This window comes from Schistocerca piceifrons, chromosome 1, assembly GCF_021461385.2.
Source record: "Schistocerca piceifrons isolate TAMUIC-IGC-003096 chromosome 1, iqSchPice1.1, whole genome shotgun sequence".
NCBI classification, from domain to species: Eukaryota; Metazoa; Arthropoda; class Insecta; order Orthoptera; family Acrididae; genus Schistocerca; species Schistocerca piceifrons.
The window spans coordinates 224244421-224268269 of record NC_060138.1 but is presented as its reverse complement, the minus strand read 5'-3'; the positions used below and the strand labels follow the sequence as shown (position 1 = coordinate 224268269).

At 37.9% G+C, this 23849-nt stretch overlaps 1 protein-coding gene across 1 annotated transcript in view; it reads right to left on the bottom strand.

The window, feature by feature from the left end:
- The window catches only part of LOC124792233 (zinc finger protein 236-like), a 231929-nt gene that overhangs the window by 30718 nt on the left and 177362 nt on the right, over nucleotides 1-23849 (bottom strand). The window contains exons 21-23 of the mRNA XM_047257923.1: nucleotides 16230-16423; nucleotides 987-1116; nucleotides 691-803 (exon numbers count right to left, since the gene is read on the bottom strand). Of these exons, the coding sequence (XP_047113879.1) occupies nucleotides 691-803; nucleotides 987-1116; nucleotides 16230-16423 (437 nt within the window). The remainder of the gene's footprint in view (nucleotides 1-690; nucleotides 804-986; nucleotides 1117-16229; nucleotides 16424-23849) is intronic.

Below are 23849 nucleotides of genomic sequence, written 5' to 3'. Positions count from 1 at the left end.
ATCTCAGAGAAAAAGAAATCATATACTCAGGAGACAGTATCAAAATTAATGCCATTGTACATCACCAGGTACACTTACGAATATTTGGTGAAACAATACATTACGTATGGTTTGCTGCCAAACTGTTCTATGACAGCGAACTTTTGTGCAAGCTGTAAAGTAATAAAAGTATCTAATTTTACATTCAAAATTCTCAAATATGGCTTGTATTTCCTTCCTGGTAACTTATTTGCAATCCCAAGTTTTTCCCTGCTTTTCCTTTAATGCCGCTTACAAAAATATTAATAAATACAATACGCTGAGCTTTATTTTGATTTATTTGCAGCACGACATAAAAACTGAAAGTAAGAAAAAAGTTTCCACATAGGGACTGGCTCCAATGACCCTCTCATTACTTTTCTGTATTCTTTCCGCTATGCCATTCTCTGCCTTGAAACTAGAGTAACATGAATCGCTCATGGTTCGCCTGATCCATGCGAATACTATTTCTTTCCAAAATACTTTGCCATCTGGAGCTTCCCCTTCTGTTCCTTTCATTTTCAGCTTAATAGCTAACAGTTTTTGCAAGTAATGTGCTGTTACTTTGTTATAAAGTGAAAGAAGTATAACACAACAATTCAAATTGTAGTAAATCACTGAAGTAATGCATTAATTATGACATCTCAGTAATTCATGTGGACACTGACTTACCTCTCCTCTGTATGTTCCATCATGTGCTGGCAAAGTGTTGTATAATCTGGAAAGCGGTAGTTACATACTTGGCACATAAGCTCAGCTCCTTTTGTGTGGCTTTTCATATGGCCCTGAATGATAATGAAAGTGTTAGTAAGAATATGGAGGCTTGAATTAGAAACATCTGAAGTAAATTTTCTTCATTATATCAAGTTAATGAAAGAATGACTAATTATATTTGGTCAACATTTGAATATTGTAAAATGAAGACTTGAAGGTTAAAGTAAAACACAGTAATATATGTGTTAACTTACTCGAAGTGTGCAAAAATTAACATATTTTTTGTTGCATATTAAACATGCATATATTTTTCCGCCTGTATGTGTTCTCATATGCACATTGAGGTAGCTTAATTTCTTGAAAGTTCTGCCACACTGGTTACACCTGAAAAATAATAAGAAGTCATACAGATCACTATAAAAATATTGCCCATTACCCCTCTTAAAGATTAACTGATATTTTCTACCAGTATAGTACTACAAATGCAGCAAAGAAGGCAGAATTAATTAGTAGCTACGAGCCATACTTATGTGGCTCAGATGGATAATAGCACGCCTAACCAAGATCAAGTAACATTCAAGTGGTTTTTTCAACAGACTTTTCTATCCTCCTACAAATCTACATATTAGTAAGTTTAGTGACAATACACAAAAATTTCATTCGGAAAGACAACCTAAAATAAATTCATCACAAAATGCAATGAGAAATGAAGGGAAAAAAATGCATAATTGTGAAATGTAATTAAGTTCAAGGAAACCAAGATGATCTAATCAGAATGCTAACACAATAAACTCATTGAATGTATGAATTATATGGTACAGGAGGAATGCACTTATAAAAATGTTTCTGTATCCAAAATACACAGTAAAATGTATAATTAGAAAAAATGGAAATGGGGCAAGGAGCATAGCAAGACGCGCACACACACACACACACACACACACACACACACACACACACACACACACACACAGGCCAAGAACTGGCCCTATTGCAGGTGGCAAAGGTGAAGTAGTTTTCATCTGCACACCTCACGGAAATTACATGACCAACTTAAATCAGAGTACGTGGCAAAGCACCTTATAGTCAATTAGATCTGCTACACAATACTGTCTGCTTCTTATCTTTACATGCGACAAACAGTGAAACTAACTATGCAAACTGCCAAGAGCCTGAGAGTGAGGGATTCACACATCCTCCTGGTAGTGATAGTTATGGCCCAGATGAAATACTATGGCATAACAGTGATTGCTGATACGAGTAACATATCTAATGTATGCATGCGATGCAGAACATCTACTACACATTTCCTAAATAAGGAGAATGGAAACACCTTCCAAGATATCGTTGCAAGTGATACAATCTCAGAGCAGAAAAATTTTACACAATATTCATAAGCTTTATAAAATTATACACAGAATGATTCACTATGAACTACTAAAAATTGTTAAGACAGACTTAACACTTCATAAACCATGAAAAAGTATTTTAAAAGAAATGAGGTATTTCTGCTATACTGTCTCCCTCCATACTACTGTAACCAAAACCTAATTAAATTGACTTGAAACAAGTAAATAGAACCATTCAAACTCATACCAACAACTTCTCATTAAAAACTTTGAAGGTATTTGCACAAAGATACATAACAGAAGTAACTGTAGAAGACTGGGGTGAAGCACGTGCACAAATTAAAATTACTGAGAGTGAATACCAACAATGTAATGTTTTAGTTGGGAAAGGAACCTGGAAATGTTGTGATACAAGTTGGACGTGACAGTAGTTACTGGGCCACTGATGCTGTCAAATCCAACAACAAATATGGAAGAAGTTCTAACAGTACGACATCAGAGTGTACTAACACAGGTAATAAAACCATAGTCTAAAACCTTAGGCCTTACTACAGTATTTACGATCAGATACAGTACTCGATAAGAACCATTACTAATTGGGAGTATCTGCAGTGTCTTCCTATTGACAGTGGTGTAATTTATGTCACCAATCACTAGTAACCTTGCTGTCCAGCATTAAAGTTACATAAGTCAAGTAATGAGAGAAATGGCATTCTCTCATTGTCAAAATTTGAAAACTTTTAGTAGCAATTCACACACAATAAAACAAACATTTATTCACTCTTCATTAAAAAACGACATGACACTGCACTCTTGCACTTTTATCATAGTTACTCACAACAGGTGTGTTACGAGAGATTTGTCACAAAGGAAATTTTGTTACATGCACGAACTCCAATAGCTTCGTTAAAAATCTACAAGTTGCAGAATAATTGTAGTGTTGCTTATTAATGTAAATGCAGTTAAAAAAATACAAATATTTGTGAAGAACTTTAATCTGGCCCAAGTTACTGTTTAGAATCAACAACAAAAATTCAAATAGCCACAATGATAGCAGAAAGAGAATGTGCCACATGAAAAATGCCCCATGTTCTGTACTATAAAGTAACACACTTGGCTTGATTGCCAAAATAATTCTTTTTAATTATCATTTCATGATACCCCATTATTAAATCTATGGAATGCAACATACAATAAAATACAATACTAAAATGCACACATTGCAAAATGCAGCCAAGCCGAGAAACATACCAGTTAAAAATAATACAAACTACCTTACTCCTTCCTACACTAGACCACAACACCATCACTGTCCCAGTGGACATGGGCTCTCTTGCTTAGTACGCAACGCAATGTTTCCAATAGTTGGTGTAAGCGACAATAATGCCTAAGACATCAGGCTAACCGTTGCATGACAACCCTTATTAAAAACATACATGTGTTATTTAACTTACTTCTATATAAAAAGTTGTTAATAAAGGAATCACTTTGTAGCAGCAAAGCCATAACTGCTAGTTTTGGATAGTGTGATGCAGCCTCATGTGACTTCTCTCCGAGTGTAAATAAAATTTCATAAACCTGATAAGCTGATTACATTGATCATCAATAACCACCCCAGGCCAAATTATAACTGGAATGGAAAGTGCAACAGAATATTTACCGAGTCACATACATTCAGCATCTAATGCTCTTGGCTCCATCAGGGAAGTTACCACAGTGCCAGATGGAGATCACCAAGTATTATCTGACCCAAGGGTCTTGAGATCACTCTTGATAATTTGATTAAATTTCAAAATACTGAAGTAGGAGCACTTGCAGAATTTATCCAACTGGCCCAGTTTTCCTTATCGTTTAGTGAGAAATTATATGAACAAACGAAAGGCCTTGTTATGGGCAACAGTCTTGTTGGCACAATAGTGAACATATTCATTAATTTATCTGAGAATAAATTCTTCATTTCTTGTCCTGAATTTTCTAAAAAAAAAAAAAAAAAAAAAAAAAAAAAAAAAAAAAAATTAATTTACAGTCTTTTTGTTATGCCTACCTGCAACTCAGCATCTCTGCTACATGGTGGGTTGCAACTATCCTTTTAATAATATTGCTTCGCAGTAGTATCACATTTTTGTGAAAAGGATTTGTGTTATGAGAATTTTGAATCTGTGTCTATTCCAGTCCAGAGTACAGAATATTTTCTGTTTGCATAGTATGTGGTTTATGATGAACACGTATACTGATGAAAATTTCTGTAAATGTGTTGTTATGGTACATGGCACCTTCACCACTGCTTGTTTCTTTTCAAGTGCAAACACCAGCATCCCCATCACTATTGGGGCCATGCATAAAGTCGTGCAACAGCAACCATGGGTGGATTTCTTTAAGACAGTATCCCAGGACTGATGACTCATTTCCTTAAATGTAGTCCGCCTGCTTAGCTGGGTGGTAATGTGCTCGTCTCTCATGCAAGCAGGCCCGGGTTCGATTCCCAGCCGGGTTGAAGGTTTTCTCTGCTCAGGGACTGGGTGTTGTGTTGTCATCATCTTTTCATCCCCATTACAAGTGTGCAAGTCGCACAAAGTGGCGTCGAATGAAATAAGACTTGCACTTGGCAGCCAAACTTCCCCGAATAGGGGCTTCCCGGCCAATGATACCATATGCTCATTTCATTTTTTTCTTAAATGTATCATGTTAGTGAAAAGAGGTTTTTTAGGATCTTAAGCTCATGTTTACTCCAAGCAGCTTGAAATTTTTTTGAGTTTTCATTGATTTGCTCTTAAATATAACAAGGAAAAATATATTACCAGACAGAGGGTGTCACCAATGGAGGTGGAATAATTGCAATAATGTTGTGTTCCAGAACCCAGCACTTTTCAATTCTTCACGGCTAATAAAATTAATTTGCTGGGCCATTTGGGTGCACAAAGCTTATTAAAATGTCCTTCTGCCCAGTGGAGGTCTCTCAGAAAATTCTAATCCACCACTCTTTTCCATAAATGCATGTGGGTCATTCCATGTCAAAGGGACCAATATTAAAAAGTGACCCATCGCCGTATCTAATGAAATCTGGCGTGAAGGCTCTACATGGTCTTTGATGGTTATATTCCAAATTTTGTTCCAGTATTTTCAGTGGTTGAATTTTTAGGGGCTTTTAGAGAGCCTACTCATCTTCGCATCACGTACGAAGGCTTAAAAAAAGTTCTAGCAAACATTTGGTCATTTGCTTTAATATACATAGACAACTTTTTATGCTGAATTACATCGTCACAAAAATTAGAGATTTAGCCACACCTAAATATAGATACAAGCCTTTACAGTGATTAAAAAATTCATCGTATTATTCTGAGAGCCAAGGTTGACCGATCCCTGCTACTTTTCATATGAACCAATCACAACAAAACTTCAGAGGACTTTTTCTACCTATGATATCTATGTATGGATCACATTTAATTAACATTGGATGCGTAGACGAAAATATACGCATCTGCAAAGTTAGCCGAAATTTTCTGCGTGCAAATTTTAGGGTATTTTTTGGTGGCAATATCTCAACTGTGTCCTGTTCAATCCTTTTTTGTGCAAGAGGTGGAAAGAGCATGCTTTAAGCTTTCAAAGCTACATTGTTTAATTTCTGGATCTTGAATTTTATGAGTAAGAATACCTATCAATACTAGGGAAAATAAATTACTGATAAATACAAAAAAATTAATAAAACTTGAAGTCATAAATAAAAAATGTGTAATTGTAATGTCTTAATAGTATAAGATTTGCCTGTGGTTTATGGACTGTGTGTATACTGATAAGACGTGTTTATGTTATTTTACATTATAGAATATAAATACAATAAAACCTCAGAAAATGCTCTTAAGATTATAAAATCCAGAAGATCATAATGGAACGCTACGTCGCTTTAAAATGTTTTAACCCTACAATACATGGTGGTGCAATATGCATTGTCATTCAGTTTCCATCGAAATTATAAAGCAGCAATACTTCATACGGCTCTATCCTCACAGCAGTGATACATTGCTGAATCACCACTTTCAGTTGTTGCTTTTATTACTGACAATTTTCACAGTGTCAGTCTTCTGTGTGATGTAATCTTTGGTGCGGACATTGTACAATCATGGCGTTGAGTACTGAGTGTTTGAATAATCAATAATTGTTGTTGTAGCTGAAGGTAAGCACGAAAACAATAGGTTTTGATAGGCTAATTTGTATATTTTATATATAACAAGCCTGAATCTACTATGCTTCAAACCAGGATATTCATGAGCTTACAAATTTGCTTGTTATAGGCTGATACACTATTGCATAAAATGAACCAAGAAACCCTTGCATCCTGCTACTTTGGTGGTTCAGATGGAGCTGATTATCGTAAGTCATCACCATTCTATTATGGCGAAAGTCAACTACCATCAGTTACAGAAATGTCGCCAGTGGACAAGGAGTTTCTAAGAAATAGGTCTGGGCTTGATTTAACTGAGGATGCCCAAATTTGTTCACACCATAATACCTTGTTGATGGCGAAATTTCAATTCCTGCAGAAGACATTTTTCAACCTGTTTGGTAAAGAAAAACATGTAATCAAGAAGGCTTTAACACCAATAATCAATGCAATGTCTGATAGGTTGAAGTTACTGACTAATGAAGTTTTTAAATCTGGTCATAAAATTTGTACCAAATGTAGGCATGAAGTGGCCCAAAAAGAATCACCCACCAGGATAAGTAAGAATCACCCTTTACTGAAGTCATGAACGTTGTTGACGCTTGTTTTACTGCTCATACTTGATCACCACCACTTGGAGAGTCACCATTAAAGCTTCACTGATCAGCAATAGGGATTCAATGGGATACATAAAGTGCACAAGTTCTGAAAGCCCAAGGCAGCATTACTAAGGTAATTGCCACATACGCTGGTGTGAGCCAAGTAGATATTGCTCAAATACAAATGGAAGAGTGCCAAAAGTGTAAAGATATGGGCATCTTAATTGAAGAACTTAAGATTAAGCTCCAAACTTCAAACAATTGCAGTAAAGTTCAAATTTGGACCCTGGCCACAAATAGCTGGACTATTGAAAAAACAGCTGAAGAATTTGCTATTTCAACAAAAATGGTGAAAAATGCTCGGAAACTAATGATGGAATATGGGATTTTGGCAATATCTGCAAACCAAAAAGGGAAAAAGCTCAACGATGAAGTAAAACAAATTGTCCTCACTTTTTTTTTTTGAAGATGAGTTTTTCTCGTTTATGCCTGGGCAACAAGGACTGTGTTGCATTAAGAATAAATGGGAGAGATTAACAAGCAGGAATGCTTGCTTCTTTGTATCCTGAAAGAAATGTTCATTGCCTATTGGAAGCAATACGGAAATCAACTGAGCTTCTCAAAATTGTGAGCTCAGGCCGAAATGGTGTACAACAGTCGGTGTATCTGGATCACATTCAGCAGGTGTTTGTGCAATTTATCAAAATGTCAAATTAATATTGACTCCAGCAACATCCATCCAAGATGACTACAAATATTTGATGAGAAAAAACTGTATGCAGTTTGGAAACAAAAGACTGTATGCTGCAACGTTGTGAGAAATTTCCAGAAAAAATGAGACTAGAGGCTTTTAAAGAATATGACCCTCAACAAACAATGGAATACAAGCAATGTGTCCATACTGACAGACACATTAGAGATGTGTCAAAGAACTGTTGAAGATTTCATGGAGGCACTGATGTGTCAAAACAAAACTGAAGTGATCTCTTGCAGAAAATGAGTTAATTATATTGATGGATTTTGCTGATAATTATTCATTTGCTGCTCAAAATACCGCGCAAGAATTTCATTGGGAGATTAGGCAGGTCACATTACATCCATTTGTTGTCTCTTTTGGTGGCAAAGAATGTCAGATTATAGCATTTGTATGATAAGCAACTGTTTCCGTCATGATACAATTGCTGTTCAAGCCTTTCAAATAAAGTTAATTAAAAAGAAAGATTGAAAACATTAAGAACATTTATTACTTTAGTGATGGTTCAGCTACTCAACATAAGAATTTCAAAAATTTCATCAATTAGTGTAAACACAAAAAGGATTTTGGCATCACTGGTGAATGGAATTTTTTGGAAGAAGCTACGGTCAATTGCTTTGTATGGCACTGGGAGAACAGCAAAAAGACTAGAAGCCCATGCTAGACTGCAGAGGCACTTAGATAACCAAATATCGACACCATATGATTTGTTCAATTTCTTTGATGATAGTATTCCAGGCATAAAGATTTTTTATGTACCAAAAGAAGAAATTGAAAAGATTCAGCCTATCGAGAAACAAGGAAGTAGCAGAGTTGTTGGTGTTATCACTACTACATATAAGATCCAATAACAGGTGTTGTCTCAGTATCCACCAGAAGATGGCCATCTGGAAACTGCGATTGGTTTCACTAGCAATTGCAATGACTGATGTTTTACAATATAATGCAATGACTGATAGCCACTATGTTACTACTGTAACTTTCTTCAAAGTCATAATTATCAGTGGCTCCTTTTCACGCTCTAATTCTTCCCACATTTTTTAAAGTTCTATTTTTGATCTCTTATTATTATGGCTGTCATTGTTTCTTAAACAGGTTGTTTGAAACTTGCATACTGAATTTCCATACGCACCATATTCCTACGTGCATTTTCAGCAGTTAGAGGCACTGTGGCACGGCCTTCTTGGTAGAAACAACCAATTGCAAAGACTGCCTCAATTCAAATTATATAAAAAAACATGTAGGGTAGGTGGGGATAAAAGTACCCGTGGGGCAAGAGTACACATCAAGCTTTCAGGCCCCAAAGCAGAAGTTCATTACGCAACCACCAGGCAGCACACACATAATCATCTTGTCCTCATTTCTATTCTGGAACCTTGGGGCAGTCGGATGCTTGCAGCTGGTGTTACATGAACTAAGATCTACTTAAAAATTAGATGAATCTGCTCTTAGAACTGGCAGCTCTCAGCTTTCAATATCTGTCTTGATCTACATTGCTTGTATTTGTTATTTGTAGATTGCCGAAAAGAAAATAGCAGAATGGAGTAAAAGTATGCAGCTGTAGTGGGGTAGAAGTTCACAGTGGGCACTTTCACCCCATCACTGTAGTTTGACTTGTGTAGTCCCTTCTAGAGTACTGAAGCATATTTTGTTCTTGTTTATTTACCTTAGGTGCCTCGTTGTTAACCTTAGAGACTTGAAATTATTTTTTCTTTCTGCAGTTTTTATTTGGTTGGATATTGTTTTTTTCAAACAAAGGTATCACTCAAACAGACTTCTAATACAATCACATCTGCCACAAAAGCATTTTTTTTCCAGAAACCGACCAATAACATTTACTCAGCAGCCCATAACAGACCAGCTCTACCACCAACCTGTTGGCATTATCAAAAATGGGAGCCCAATACGGCAAACAGCCAAAGCTATTGGGTTTTCAGAGGCTGCCTTACAAAAACTTTTAAAACTGGCAAAGATAGTACTTGGCTGAAACACACAAAACCTTTTTCATTGGAGGAAGAACAAACAATAGTTCAGCATTACATTTCCCATGATACACTTTTTTTCAACTTTACTCTTAGATCACTGCAACATGTATTTTCAGATCCCCCCCCCCCCCCCCCCCCCCCCACACACACACACACACACACACAACTTGCTTGTACAGACTTCATCCATGAGTTTATGAAAAGAGAGAAATTGTCCTAAGAATGGACTGAAACACCAGTGAAGTATGCATGACGGAATTTAACAAGATTCAATTAAACAAATATGTTTACAATCTGGAGGTAGTCTTCAAGAAATTTGGGTTTCCTCTTGATCGTATTTACAACATGGACGAGGCAGGTGTTCAAACAATGCCTAACAAGCTCCTTAAACAAGTAATTACAAGAGGGATGAGAAATGTGGGGAAAACAGTGACTGCAGAACAGTGGCTAACAGCCACTATTGCCTGTTCCTTGAATACTGTGAGACACCGTGTCCCATCCTCCTCCATTTTTGCACAGAAGCGATTTGAACCCTTAAGTGATAAATGGGGGCCCAATGGAATGTGATATGGCTATATCCCATAAAGGCTACATGATAATTATGTTTATTACATGACTTAATCATTTCATATCTCCCACAAAGGCCTGGAGGTAGCTTTGTTTGCCAAAGACAGCCACATACACTTGCTGTTTGCCACCCCATAGCAGCCATAAGACACAGCCACTTGACTGCAACTTTTTCAGGCCTTTCAGGCACTTTATGACACAGTAGATTTGTGGAATGTGTGTCATCCCAGGCAGGTCCTGAGCTTGTATAACAGAGCTGAACTGGTGAAAGTGGCATCTTAAAAGGCAGCTACTGCTGAAAATACTGTCTCAGGTTTCAGGACAACGGGAATTTTTCCTCTCAATCAAAACAAATTTTAAGATGCAGATTTTGTGCCATCAGAAGTGATCAATCCAGATTTTGACAGTCACTTTTACAAGTCTACTGAGCAACACTTCATAGTAATTGGTGGAAATAATGATGATGGTTTACCAAGGAATGAGACAATCAATGTAGAAGATAAGGAGCATGAGGGCAGGAATCACGAAGAGCAAGATCCACAGTTTATTACTTCTGAATCAGGACCTTCAACTGTTACTCCCATTGTGAGATGCCTACTTATCTTTCTGCATCAAACTCTACACCTGCTATCTGCCACGTTAGCTCCTCTCCCAGCATATCCTCCTCTTCTGCCAATCCTACATCTGTTGCACCCTTGATATCACCAGACGGGATAGTTTTGCTTCCAAAACTTGAACTAAAATGGAAAAGCAGGAAGGGCTGTTCATCAGAGTAGTTAAAGAGAACTCTCATAAGGCAATCAGGGGAGATGGAATCTGCCGAAAAGAAGTCATTTGATGACAAGAAGAAAAAGAAAGCCCTTGCTAGACATAACAGAAAGAAGTCTATATTTTTTACTGTTAAAAAACCTTCTTACATTGTCTTCATCAATATCAGAGACAAAGGTTTTTCTGTATAACTGTAGCTGTGATCTGGACATAGATTTTTCAGAGGACGAAGCTGATGGAGGAGATAGTTCTGCTATAAGGACAGGGGAATTCACAGTTGTAAAAGTCCACAGAAAAACTAAAATTTTGTCCCCTTTACCTACTGAAAATGCTTCACCACTTCAATCATTGCTACGATACAAGTGTCTCCCAGGCGTATCAAGATTTCACTAAACATTCACTAAACAGACGAGGAACGTTATGTCGAAACTGAAGACATTTGTAAAAAAAAAAAACCAACAACAACAACAATAATAACACACACCCAACACACACACACACACTATCAAGACCAATTTATAAATGCTCTGGAAGGTTTGCAAATACAATTAACTTTTCCAACCATCTGTCCAATTTACTGAAATTATCATTCAAATGCATGTTTGGATAGGCAACCACTAATCTTTCCACATTCCCCATTGCTTTTTCATCATGAAAGTATCTTAATTTGAAAATGGTTCTTTTCTGTTACTTTCTGTTGTTCTACAAGAGGAATGTATATTTTGTTTGATTGTCCATTTTAGTTATGTCAGTATTCAAAGTTAGCACAATAATCCTTTTTAGTCAACTAGTTTCAATCTGTGAAACTGAAATGCATAAAAGGCTGTTCCTAATTATTATATAATTATGTTCTTGTGATTTTTTTTAAAATAAGGAGTTCCTAATTTATTTTTCCATGTATTTATTTGTAACCCTTTATTTTTTTGTAGTTGGGGGTAAAAGACACACTGCTCTCTCTTCCCCCAGGACTGTGTACTGCTAACCCACAGCATGGGGTAAGAGTACACAAAGTTACTTTTTAGGAAAAAAATTATTACTCCTCTAATAATTACTGGGTGGTACTGAAACTTTTACACAATGTTAGCAAGATGTTGAACTAGGTGTTGCATGCATAATTAATATAACATTGTTGCACATTTCTCTCAAATATTTAGTAAAACCAAGCCCATGTGCTTTTAAGCCCACCTACCCTATGTCATTCTTTCTTTCAAAACAGTTTGAACATTTAAGCGTTTCATTTTATTCAGTGGTGTCATCTGCAGGTGGTGTAGCACTACAAGTGTGGCTCTTTGTTTCGTTTGGGGTGAGGGGAAGAATCCCATTGGTGAATGAAATCGCAATGACTTACCATACTTATCCAATTATAAGATGGGGTTTCCCCCCTTTTCTACATTGTTTAGTAGAGTATATAGGGGTAGTCTTACATTTATAGCAGCCATATTACATTTAGAGATGAAGCTTTGGCTATTGAGGTCACATGCAGATTTACTTTGAAGAATTTGGAAGGGACGGCAAATGAAACTCTCATTCCAACAGCCTCAAGATTTCCCAATACGCTCAAGTGCTTGATACAGTATCAACATTGCTCAAAAAATCACTGACACTGACTTGTGCAGTGCTAGTGCAAAATACACATGAAAAATTATGAATTAGCCACTACAACAGTCTATTGCTGTGATTAAAATTTGACAATTTTGTGAATCACAGGAGGAAATAACATTAAAGTCACCATCTTACAAACTTTTGTTGTATCTGAACTGATTTGCAATAAATATTCCCATACATGTATTCTGAAGGTGGCAGGTGTAAAACACAGGGAGTGAAAGGCTATTTACAATTTGTACAGAAACCAGATGGCAGTTATAAGAGCCGTGGGGCATGAAAAGGAAGTAGTGATTGAGAAGGGAGTGAGACAGGATTGTAACCTATCCCCTATGTTATTCAATCTGTATATTGAACAAGCAGTAAAGGAAACAAAAGAAAAATTTGGAGTAGAAATTAAAATCTGTGGAGAAAAAATAAAAACATTGAGGTATGCTGTCAACATTGTAACTCTGCAGAGGCAGCAAAAGGACCCGGAAGAGCAGCTGAATGGAATGGATAGTGTCTTGAAAGGAAGACACAAGACAAACATTAACAAAAGCAAAACAGGGATAATGGAATGTAGTTAATTTAAATCGGGTGATACTGAGGGAATTAGATTAGGAAATGAGACGTTTAAAGTTGTAGATGAGTTTTGCTATTTGGGAACTGATGATGGTCGAAATACAGAGGATATAAAATGTAGACTGGCTATGGCAAGGAAAGCATTTCTGAAAAAGAGAAATTTGCTAATGTTGAATATAGATTTAAGTGTCAGGAAGTCTTTTCTGAAAGTATTTGTATGGAGTGTAGCGATCTATGGAGTGAAACATGGATGATAAACAGTGTTGACAAGAAGAGAATAGAAACTTTCCAAATGTGGTGCTACAGAAGAATGCTGAAGATTAGATGAGTATATCACGTAACTATTGAGGAGGTACTGAATAGACTTGGGGAGAAGAGGAATTTGTGACAACTTCACCAGAAGAAGGGATCGGCTGGTATGACATATTCTGAGGCATCAAGGGATCACCAGTTTAGTACTGGAGGGAAATGTAGAGGGTAAAAATCTTAGAGGGAGGCCAAGAGATGAAAAAACCAAGCTGATCCAGAAGGATGTAGGTTGCAGTAGTTATTCAGAGATGAAGAGGCTTGCACAGGATAGAGTAGCATATAGAACTGAATCAAAACCAGTCTCTGGACTGAAGACCAGAACAACAACAAAAAACAACAACATGTATGGATACCACATACAAACATTAATGGTGCTTTTTAAGTAAAGGAAACATTCAAAAACAGAAATATCGTCCTTTAAGAAGCATTGCCTGATTCAGAACCCAGACCAATATTTTATTTGGTTATTAGAGACTGTAATGATTTACTGAGCGGATTGCAACAAGAAATTCAGTCACTGTTCATGTATTAGAATCCCAATTACAAAATGTTACCAGTTTTCAATCAGCATTAGAGCACGATGGTGACATTCAAATGAAACAAGAAGGAAAATTAATCCAGAATGAAATGTCTCAAAGGAAATAAACCATATTAAACTGAGTAATTGTTATAGTGAGGATAAATTACACCAGCAAGACAAATTGCGGGGTAATTACCCATAGACATCACTAGATTGTAGGGACAGTGGAAGTCTGACACTGGGACTGAATCGTAATTGTGATCTTTTCTTTATGTAGTAGTTGTTGTTGTTACATGTGACCAGCAGTCTGTGTTTCACAGTTGCTTGAGCTCAGCAATAAGGAAGGGTTGGACGGGGAACACTGACACCAGCTTGGCTGAGAGCTGTTGTCTCCTATTTCACTGTAATGATAACCTCAGAAATAGCAAAATATTTGGAAATTTCACAGTGCTATTTAGGATGATGATGATGATGATGATGATGATGACAGTGATTAAAAATACTGATACCATAGGCTACAGGGTTGGTGAGGGAAAAAAGGCAGGAAACAATAAGGTCTGAAAATTAATGTAAATCATTTCTTTTTGTTCATTTTTTCTCTCCTAGTATTATTAAAATGTAAATAATCAATAAATGGGCGTACATTTAGAATAGGTATAATGGTAACTGTTGGGACATACTGTACGTCAATAAAACAGATTGTAATTCTGATTAGTCAGAATACGTTAAAAATAATTTTTTCTCAAGGTGTCTTCATGTGTAATTTGCACTAAGCCATAAGTATGTATGATTCCTTTTGAATGTAATAAATGCTACTGCTCCTTTCCTATGCACATTTTTAAGATTATCATTTTGATGTTTTATTATTTGGATTGTAATGTACAACTGTTTTTCTAATAAGTTGGTTGACATTTTGACTGTCATGTACTTTTGCCTCTAAACTATTTTTACTGTCATACATTATCTAAATAGGTTGGTTGAAGTTTGTGTACGGAAATTCCCATATGCACTTCAGCAGCCCCAAGTGCAGCAACTACACCCTCCTTGATAGAAATATGTAACTACAATTACCGACAATTTTTGTAGAGTATCTGTAAAGTGTGATCTCTATGTTACTTGTATAATCTGCTATTAATCCATACATAGGCAGTAATTCCTCCCAATTTTATTGTGCCCTGCCCCCCCCCTCCCCCCTCGCACTTCCTTCAAAATTTTATATTCATTGAACTATCTGTAATTTGTTTATGCTATGTAATACTGTATTTCATGTTTTGGATGAAATTTACGTACTGAGTAATTTCAATTTGCATCACTCCCTATCTTAAAAATCTAGCAGCTCTTTGGAACGTAGTAGATTTTGCTTCACTACTACGATGTGCGTGCAGGTGTCCGCACACGTAGCCCCCCCCTCCCCCCCCCCCCCCTCCCCCACACACACACGTATCATACAACAATTATGCCTGATGTCATAGACATAACTATCACTTGATGACTTCAGAAGTTAAGTCCCATAGTGCTCAGAGCCATAACTATCACTATTGCCGCCTACTGGCAAAATTGTTCCCCTCGTACCATGTCTAAGTGCCTATGTTTGTTTGGGCACTGATGGTATTATGGAATGGAGTGTGAAGTGACAAGATATTTTGTATTGATTTTAGCAGGTACGTTTCTCATGCCATATATCTGGCAATGGGGTTCTCCTGAAACATTTTTGCAAGCAAGACAAATGTATTACAATTTATTGGCAAAGGTGGTCACAGATCTCCTGAGCGGCTTTTTATCTAAAGTGTCAACAATTTTTTTGTTTTAGCAACAGTGCAGTAAACAAAGTAAATTGTGACTCAAAAAGGTTATACTTATCTTTTTCTACAACAATCCACTACACATACCAAGGAAGACAACTACTGCATTAAGGTGTGCTCGCATTCATGTTAAATGTTTTGGTATTGGCATTTTTTGCTTGATGAGCAGGTTATACCCACAAACTTGTTCCAATATTCAATAATTTAAGCATGTTAACAAAGAACTGTTACTGGTACTGGTCTCTGAAATCCTGTTAGTGGACTTTTATGTTGAAAAACTCACTAGTTTAAACTAAAAAGGCAAGAGCCCCATTTCTGTTGCTGCAGCAAACGTACAGCCAATTTTCCCGACACTGCTTATTTCTAAATATCTAGATTTTTTAAAAATTATATGAAATATGAGATACATTAAACATGGGATACTGACAGAAAAAGGTACTTCCACAAGTTTACTGTGGTTTGATACTAAAGATAGAGGTGGAAGCTATAAAATTATACAGGAACGAGAGGAATACTTACTTGTGCTGTTTTTCATCTACTAATAACTGATTGTGGAAGCTGTCACCCAGTAAAGCATAGTTTTCATCAACTACTTCCTCAACGGTAGACTGAGCCTGCTGCACTCGCTCACCGTCCTTTGGTACTTCATTTTTCTTCGAAAGATCTGACTGTGGCAGCATGTTCGACAAAGCTAATGCCAAAGTATCAGGAGCCTGTAACAAAAATAATACTACATACTGCACAAGATTTCGAAAATACTGAAGTAAAACAAGTAAATGAATAGCCATTATCTGACTCCTCAAAAAATAAAGGCAGTCACATTGTATTAATATTCAAATACCTTCATGTCTTAGTGGCAGCAAAATGCTGCTTATTTTTGTAATCTGCATCACTAAAATCCCACAAACACCTATGCAAAGCATAGAGATTCAAAAAGTGAATATTTTTCTCCATTCCCCACTCCATATTTTAGTTTGTCTACACTCTACGAACATGCATAACCTCAAAACTCATGAAACTAGTGTTGCCAAAGTTGGAACAAGCTGAAAGTGTTTAGTTTCAGCGCCGAGTTGTGCAAATGCGCGGCACACATGCGCAGTGGTAAGTAGCGCAGTGGCCTGCAACCTAGTGTCATGTAAACTAGACTGAACATGTAGAATTGCCTGACATCATGTGCAAGTACCCTGCCACAAGGGTATTCACACCTGAGTGTGAGAATATTGGGAGTAATGGATTGAGAGAACTTGATTTATGGCTTTAGAATACGAGAACTCTGTTACTTACGTGATCCTATCTAGCTACAGAAAGTTTGGCTAAATCAATAATGAAATGTATCTTAGAAATTTAACTGTCTCTACTATTTTTTATTTGGGGACAATAAACTGCAAAATTTTAAAAATCGAGTTATAGATTATAACAAAAGGCTACCAGAAGTGCTGCAAAAAAGTGAAGCCCAAACAGAATTACAATTTGGATGTACATTGTATTACAGGGAAGCACAGATGATCTGCGGAAGGCTTTTGATACTATTAAAAGAAATAAAATGCTTTCCATTCTTAGGTAGTGTGGTATCCACTACAGGGGCAGATGTGTGGCCCATTCTCTTCGTGCAAAGCAAACTGAAGTAGTCAGAAATGATAGTATGACACCGTAGGAAGAAAATATGGAACGGTGTAAGGCAGCGTTACCCACTTTGAGCACTAATAAGTAATTTGGATATAGAAGTGGCAATGAAGGAAATAAAGGGGTAGCTCAATGTGAGGATTGTTTTTCACTGACAAAAAAATAGCATGATATCATCTGCTGCTGCTATAGCAGTGGCTAGCAAAAGTGAGCAGGGAGTGAGTTTAGTGTATAATGAAATGAAATGTGTCATAGTAGACAGTTATAATATACACATAAAAAGAAAACTAAGGTAATGGTGTGTGCATAGGTGCACTTGCTGGATAGCTAAATGTCAAATGTGGACATAACGTTTCAAAGAGCTATATGAATTATGAAGTATAATACACACAGAATGAAGGTGCAATAAAGGCACAGTAGCAAGGATTGCACAAAACAAAAGGACTTTCTATAAAAAGAAACAACTACTTACATCCAAAAATATAAACCTTGAGATCAGAAAATTGTTAATGAAAAGCTACATGTTAAATACAGCTCTAAATTGATGCAAAACATGAACAGGTTTTAGGTTAGAGGGTCTCAGGGAAATACAAAAAGGACTTCAGTCTCAAAGGGTGCAAGTTGAACAGAGGACGAACTGAGATCTAGGAACCATCAGTATAACAGTTTTAAATTGTCGTAGCAATGTTGGGATAGTACTGGAGTTCCAAGTGCTAATAAAAAGCACTGATGCCGAAATTGTTACAGGAACTGAAAGCTGGCTAAAGCTGGAGATAAATTCAGCTGAAATTTTGGCGAAGGGCCAAATGGTGTTGAGAAAGTATAGGGTAAATATAGTTGGCAATGGTGTGTGTGTTGCTATTAGAAGTAGATTATCTTGTAGCAAAACTGAAGTAGATAGTTGCTCTGAGTTGGTATGGATAGAGGTCAGTCTTGCCAACAGGAATAAAATAGTAATTGGATTCTTTCACTGAACTCCCAACTCAGATGATACAATTCCTGAAAGGTTCTAAGAAAACTTGAATCTAGTTTCGAACACATACCCGATTCAAATAATTACAAGGTGGCGACTTCAATTTATCGTCGATATGATGGTGAAAATACGTGTTTAAATATGGAGGTATGCACGACACATCATCTGAAATTGTGCTAAATGCATTTTCTGAAAATTATTTCGAGCAGTTAGTTCATAAGCCCACTCAAATAGTAAAAGGTTGCGAAAACACATTTTATCTCTTACCAACAATAATGTGCCTAAAATGTATACAGGGATTAGTGGACACAGGGTTGACGTAGCGAGACTGACTACGGTAACTCCCCAATTCATCACAAATAAATGAAAAATATATCTATTCACAAAAGCAGATAAAAATTCTGCTTGATGCCTTCATGAGAGACAACACCCACTCCTTCCAAATTAACAATATAAGTGTATACCAAGAAACAGTATCGGCAGCAGTTGAGAGATTTATATCATTAAATTGACAAACAAAAGAGCTAATCACCCACAGCACACACAACAGGTCATGATAGTGTTGCAGAAACAATGAAAAAGGAGGATGGAGGGAGGATTAGTGTTTTAGGGCGCACAAAAACAATGAAAAAAGCGTAGCAAATTTACACGAATGGAAAAGATTGGTGATCTTTTACAATAGTTTGAAATCCAGTGCAGATTTCAATGTGAGAGCTTTTATGTTTTCACGATGAAACTTTGTCTCAAAACCTGGCAGAAAATCCAAAGAGATTCTGGTCGTATGTAAAGTATGATAGCGGCGATGAAGGTTATGGTTGTGTTATTTTTGAACATTAAGTGCCCCTCTGACTTCAGAATGTGCTAGGGGTTTAGTGAAGATGAGGAACTGGGGTTGTGTGTGTGTTTTCAGTGTGTAAGCTAGTGCTTGGTGTTTTGCGTACGTGTTATTGGCCCCTAAAGTGGCGCATAAGGCTTACTTTTGTGCACCTGTGAGAAGATTCTACTGGTTCTTGACCTAAATTTTGAATGAGAATATAGGGCGAAGTTTGTGTTGTTTTGTAAAATTTTGTGGATTTAGCCTGAATAAGTGTGTAGATGGTGGATTGGCCGAAAAGATCTCTTATACGCGTATTGGGGATGTATCTGCCAGCGCCTATGATGACACAAAAAACTGTTTTGGAGACGCAGCAGTCTTGTTAGTTCTGTGTCTGACACCATAGATCACACTTCTGACCATACAGGATGACCTGAAGTATGAGCTGGCACCAGGGGAGGAATTTGGATGGAACGGTTAGTCTGTCTCCTTCCAGAAGGGGATACAACCTACAAAAAAGAACACAGCCTTTGTTTGCTGCAGTGGTGGGATGTTTGTTCCACGTTAGGCGTTGATCGATCTCAATGCCCAGATTTTCACAAAAGTTCTCCAGATCAAGTCCCTGCCACCAGTGTTGAGTTGATGATTAAGGAGCTTGATTTTGGGGGAAAAATAAATCACTTGGCACTTTGTGAGGTTAATCTTGACCTTCCATACATTACACCTCTAAATAATCCTGTGAAGATGTTACTGAAGTTTGCGATTTGTTTGGAGGAGACTGCGACTACTTTAGTAAATGGTGTCACTAGTATAGAGCACAATCTCTCTACCGATTTGCTTAGGCCGAAATACTATACCAACATTTTGGTAAATTTTGATTTCTAGACCAGCAGCCCTGACACTAATTTTGCGGAAAATTCAAGAGTGGAAGTGCCTTCTGCCCTTGACCAATACTGGTGTTCCGCTGCCTAGGTGGTCATATTTGATGGTGTAGTTTCTGACAGTGAATTGGTCTTCAGGCTTCAAGTGTGATTCTGTCAGACATAATACTGATGGAGTGCCAGTATACAAAATCTTCCTAAACAGTTTTTCTTGTTTGGCATTCCAGGTTAAATTTTCATTCTGTTGGACCTATGGAAATCCATAAAAATATGTTACTATCATCATCTGCAATACCCATGACTTTAGTTAGGGCATTAGGCGCAGTATGAAACTTTGTCCAAGTGTCCTTAAATGTGGATAAGTGTGCAGAAAGGTTTATTGCTGCATACAGATGCCGCAGATCTCTCAGCTTATTGAGAAACGTGGCCGGTTGAGTGCTAGTGGAAGACTGTGGTTGTTTGTTAACTGTCTCTTCATCCTGGGATGGGGAGCGCTGATGTGTGGGGTGGGGTGCGGGGCGGACAGGCGGCAGTGGCCATCAGGATATGGGTAAGCACAGGGACTGTGACTATTGATTGTGGCAAAGCTTGTACTTGTGGGTGTGGCTGAGGCAGCAGAGCTCATGGTCACTATCACAGCTGCAGTAGTAAACCATGAGGACAACAGCAGGTCATGGCTTGCGTTTGGCTTTAGTTTTATGGGGCAGCGGCTGTAGTTACACGGATGGCTATCTCCACAAAATGTGCACTTTGCATGGTTTTTAGTGCACATGCTAGAGAGATGGAGGCCGGCAAATTTGATACACCTGGATGGTTGGCAGTTCTCAGCACTATGAAGGGGCTGCTGGCACTGTTGTCACTGTACAGGGCCTTCAGGCTGCTGATGTTTTTCAATAGTGATGTAGCAACACAGCATGTGTTTTATTGCTTACAGTTCTGTATTATTCTCCACTGGTTGTAGCACAGCTTTGAAAGAGACGTGCTTTTTGTGACCCTTTCCAGGTTTTGCTGGATCAGAGCCACATGTTTCTTCTTTAACCTCAATTATTTTGAATTTGCAGAAGATTAGTCTGGCATAATTTCTGCTGGGTTTGTGTTGGGAGAGAGCCCTTTGATCTCCGCCTTGAAAGATGTCTAGCTTTGTTGTGAGATGTGTGTGATGGGGCATGCTGTTCTGTTTAAAACAGTCCTATTAGTTTTCTGCAATTTGGTGGTGCAGAGGCTGAAATTTAACTGATGTGCTCCTGCATGTGGTTTTGTAGCAACCGTTCAGCTTGGGGCAATCTGTTAATAATTTTCATAGTGCAATCTTATTGGCATTGTTAGGTTTCCTCGAACAGCACCAGCCCTACCAAGGACACTAGGCGAGTCTCTGTGTAGCACCACAGGCCCTGACGTAGGAATTTCCCCACTCTCATAGGAGCAAGGAGGATGCCCTATGGCAGTTTCTGATTGGAACATGTTGGTAGCAGAGTAGACAACTTACAACAAAGAAGATTAGACAACTCACAACAAAAGCACCCCCACACCTGCGGGCACCGCACTGCCAGTAGACCAGCAGCGGCTGTACCACAATAGGACCATACCGAAGTCTTCACACAACAATTTTGCTGTGCCGAAGCAAAGCACGCGCTTCCAACATGTCACGTGACAATTCTGCTATGTTGTATATACACGATATACATGAGAAATCTTGCTCCGCTACAGCAAGTGTAGTATGCTTGAGGTCCAGCAGAACGGCGACCAGCAGCAAAGTGTCCACCCACCCCAAGTCCACTCCCCCAAATCGCTGCAATACAAGATGCAAGATACAATAAATGCCTTCTCCAAGCAATAGCAATGGAAATGCTGATGATGACAGTGTTGCCAAAGCACAGTTACTAAACACAGCCTTTCGAAATTATCTCACCAAAGAAGATGAAGTAAATATTCTAGAATTTGAATAAAAAACAGCTGCCAACATGAGTAACTTAGAAGCAGGTATACTCGCAGTGGAGTAGCAAGTTAAATCACTTAATAAAAGCAAGTCTTCTGGCCCAAACTGTATAGCAATCAGGTGCCTTTCCAAGTACTGATGCATTAGCTCCATACTTAACAACCATGTACAATTGCCCTTTGGATCCATATTCAAAGACTGGTAAGTTGCACATGTCACACCATTATTCAAGAAAGGCAATAGGAGCAATCCATTAAATTACAGGCCCCTATCACTAGCCAATATGCAGCAGTGTTTTGAAACATATATTGTGTACGGACACTGTGAATTACCTCATGACGAACGTCCATTGACACAGTCTACAAGGAGTCAGAAAACGCCATTCTCATGAAACACAACTAGCTCTTTAGTCACATGAAGTTTTTTAGTACTATCGACAAAGGATTTCAAATTGATTCCCTAATTCTAGATTTCCAGAAGACTTTTACACCATATGTCACAAGTGGATTGAAATCAAATTGCGTGCTTATGGAACATCATCTAGTTGTGTGACTGGGATCATGATTTCCTGTCAGAGATGTCCCAGTACATAGTAATTAACAGAATCATACAGTAAAACAGAACTCATTTCTGGTGATCCCCAAGGTAGTGTTATAGGCCCCTCTGCCATTCCTGATCTACTTAAACAATTTAAGAGATAATCTGAGCAACCATCTTATTAGGTTGTAATTTATTGTCTAGTAGTCTTCAGAAGAGTGCTGGCATAAGTTGTGGCCAGCACACTGGTCAGCACAGAGGAAGCGCAAAGATTGATAAGCAGGTGCAGGATCAAGCACGCCTATCACAAGAGAGGCCAGAGACATGCCAACAAGCAACACACCACCAACACTCTCTTGACAGTAAGTATTTAGGCCGCCGCCATTGTTTGGAGGGCCTCACTGACTCACTCATCGAGTCTGGCGTCTGGCAGCTGTCAGTAAAATCGCAGAGCAGGCTTAGTTCACATCACAGGTTACGACAGCACATAGCGACCAGATTTGTGACTATAGCGAGACTGAAGTTTGTAATACCAAGATTACCACTATTGTCTGCAAGAGTACTATTATTGAAGAGCTTGTATTAAAACACAAGGACTCAAGTCCAGTTAAGTAAATTTTCATGTAAATAAAGAACTGTATTAATCCACATGTGCATTTGTGTTGTAGAATGATGATACCGGCACACCCATAACAACATCCTCTTCCTTGCTGTACAAGACTCTGCAGTGGCGACGAAGATAATTTAGTGGCGATTGCAGATAATCAACTTGGCCGAAGATTTTGCTTACTTCTCTTGGGTTTTAACTTGCAGAGGTGATCGTGTTCAAGTGTTTCTATTTGCTAATCTGTAGTTGAGTTCTTGCATGTATTCCAGCAGGGAAGCCATACAACTAATCAAATTTCTCTTTTCGTAGGCTTTGCTTGTTTTTTGATATAATGTGTTTGTGTAAACTATGAATTCCCCGCCTCATCCAACCCCTGCCCCGATGCCTCAGCTGCAGCAGACAGCCATTGCTATAGATCTAACACAAGCTTTCCAGTTTCAGAATCAACAAATTGCAACTTTACTGACGACAATACAACTATTGGCTGCGCAAGCTGCATCGGGCGCACAACCACAGCAGACCAACCAACAAGCCTAACAAGTGCCATCGACCAGTATACGAACATTCCAGTAATTTAACAAAATGGAAGAGGAATGGATTGAATACCTGACTCAATTCCAAGCACATTTTCAAGTACAACATGTTCAAGGTACTGTAAAGTTACAATACTTTCTTTCGATTGTGGGGTCCCCAGTGTTCAGGTTAACAAAAAACTATTTCCAACAGCATCTCCCAATGAACGTCTATGACTAAGTAATTGCTGCATTA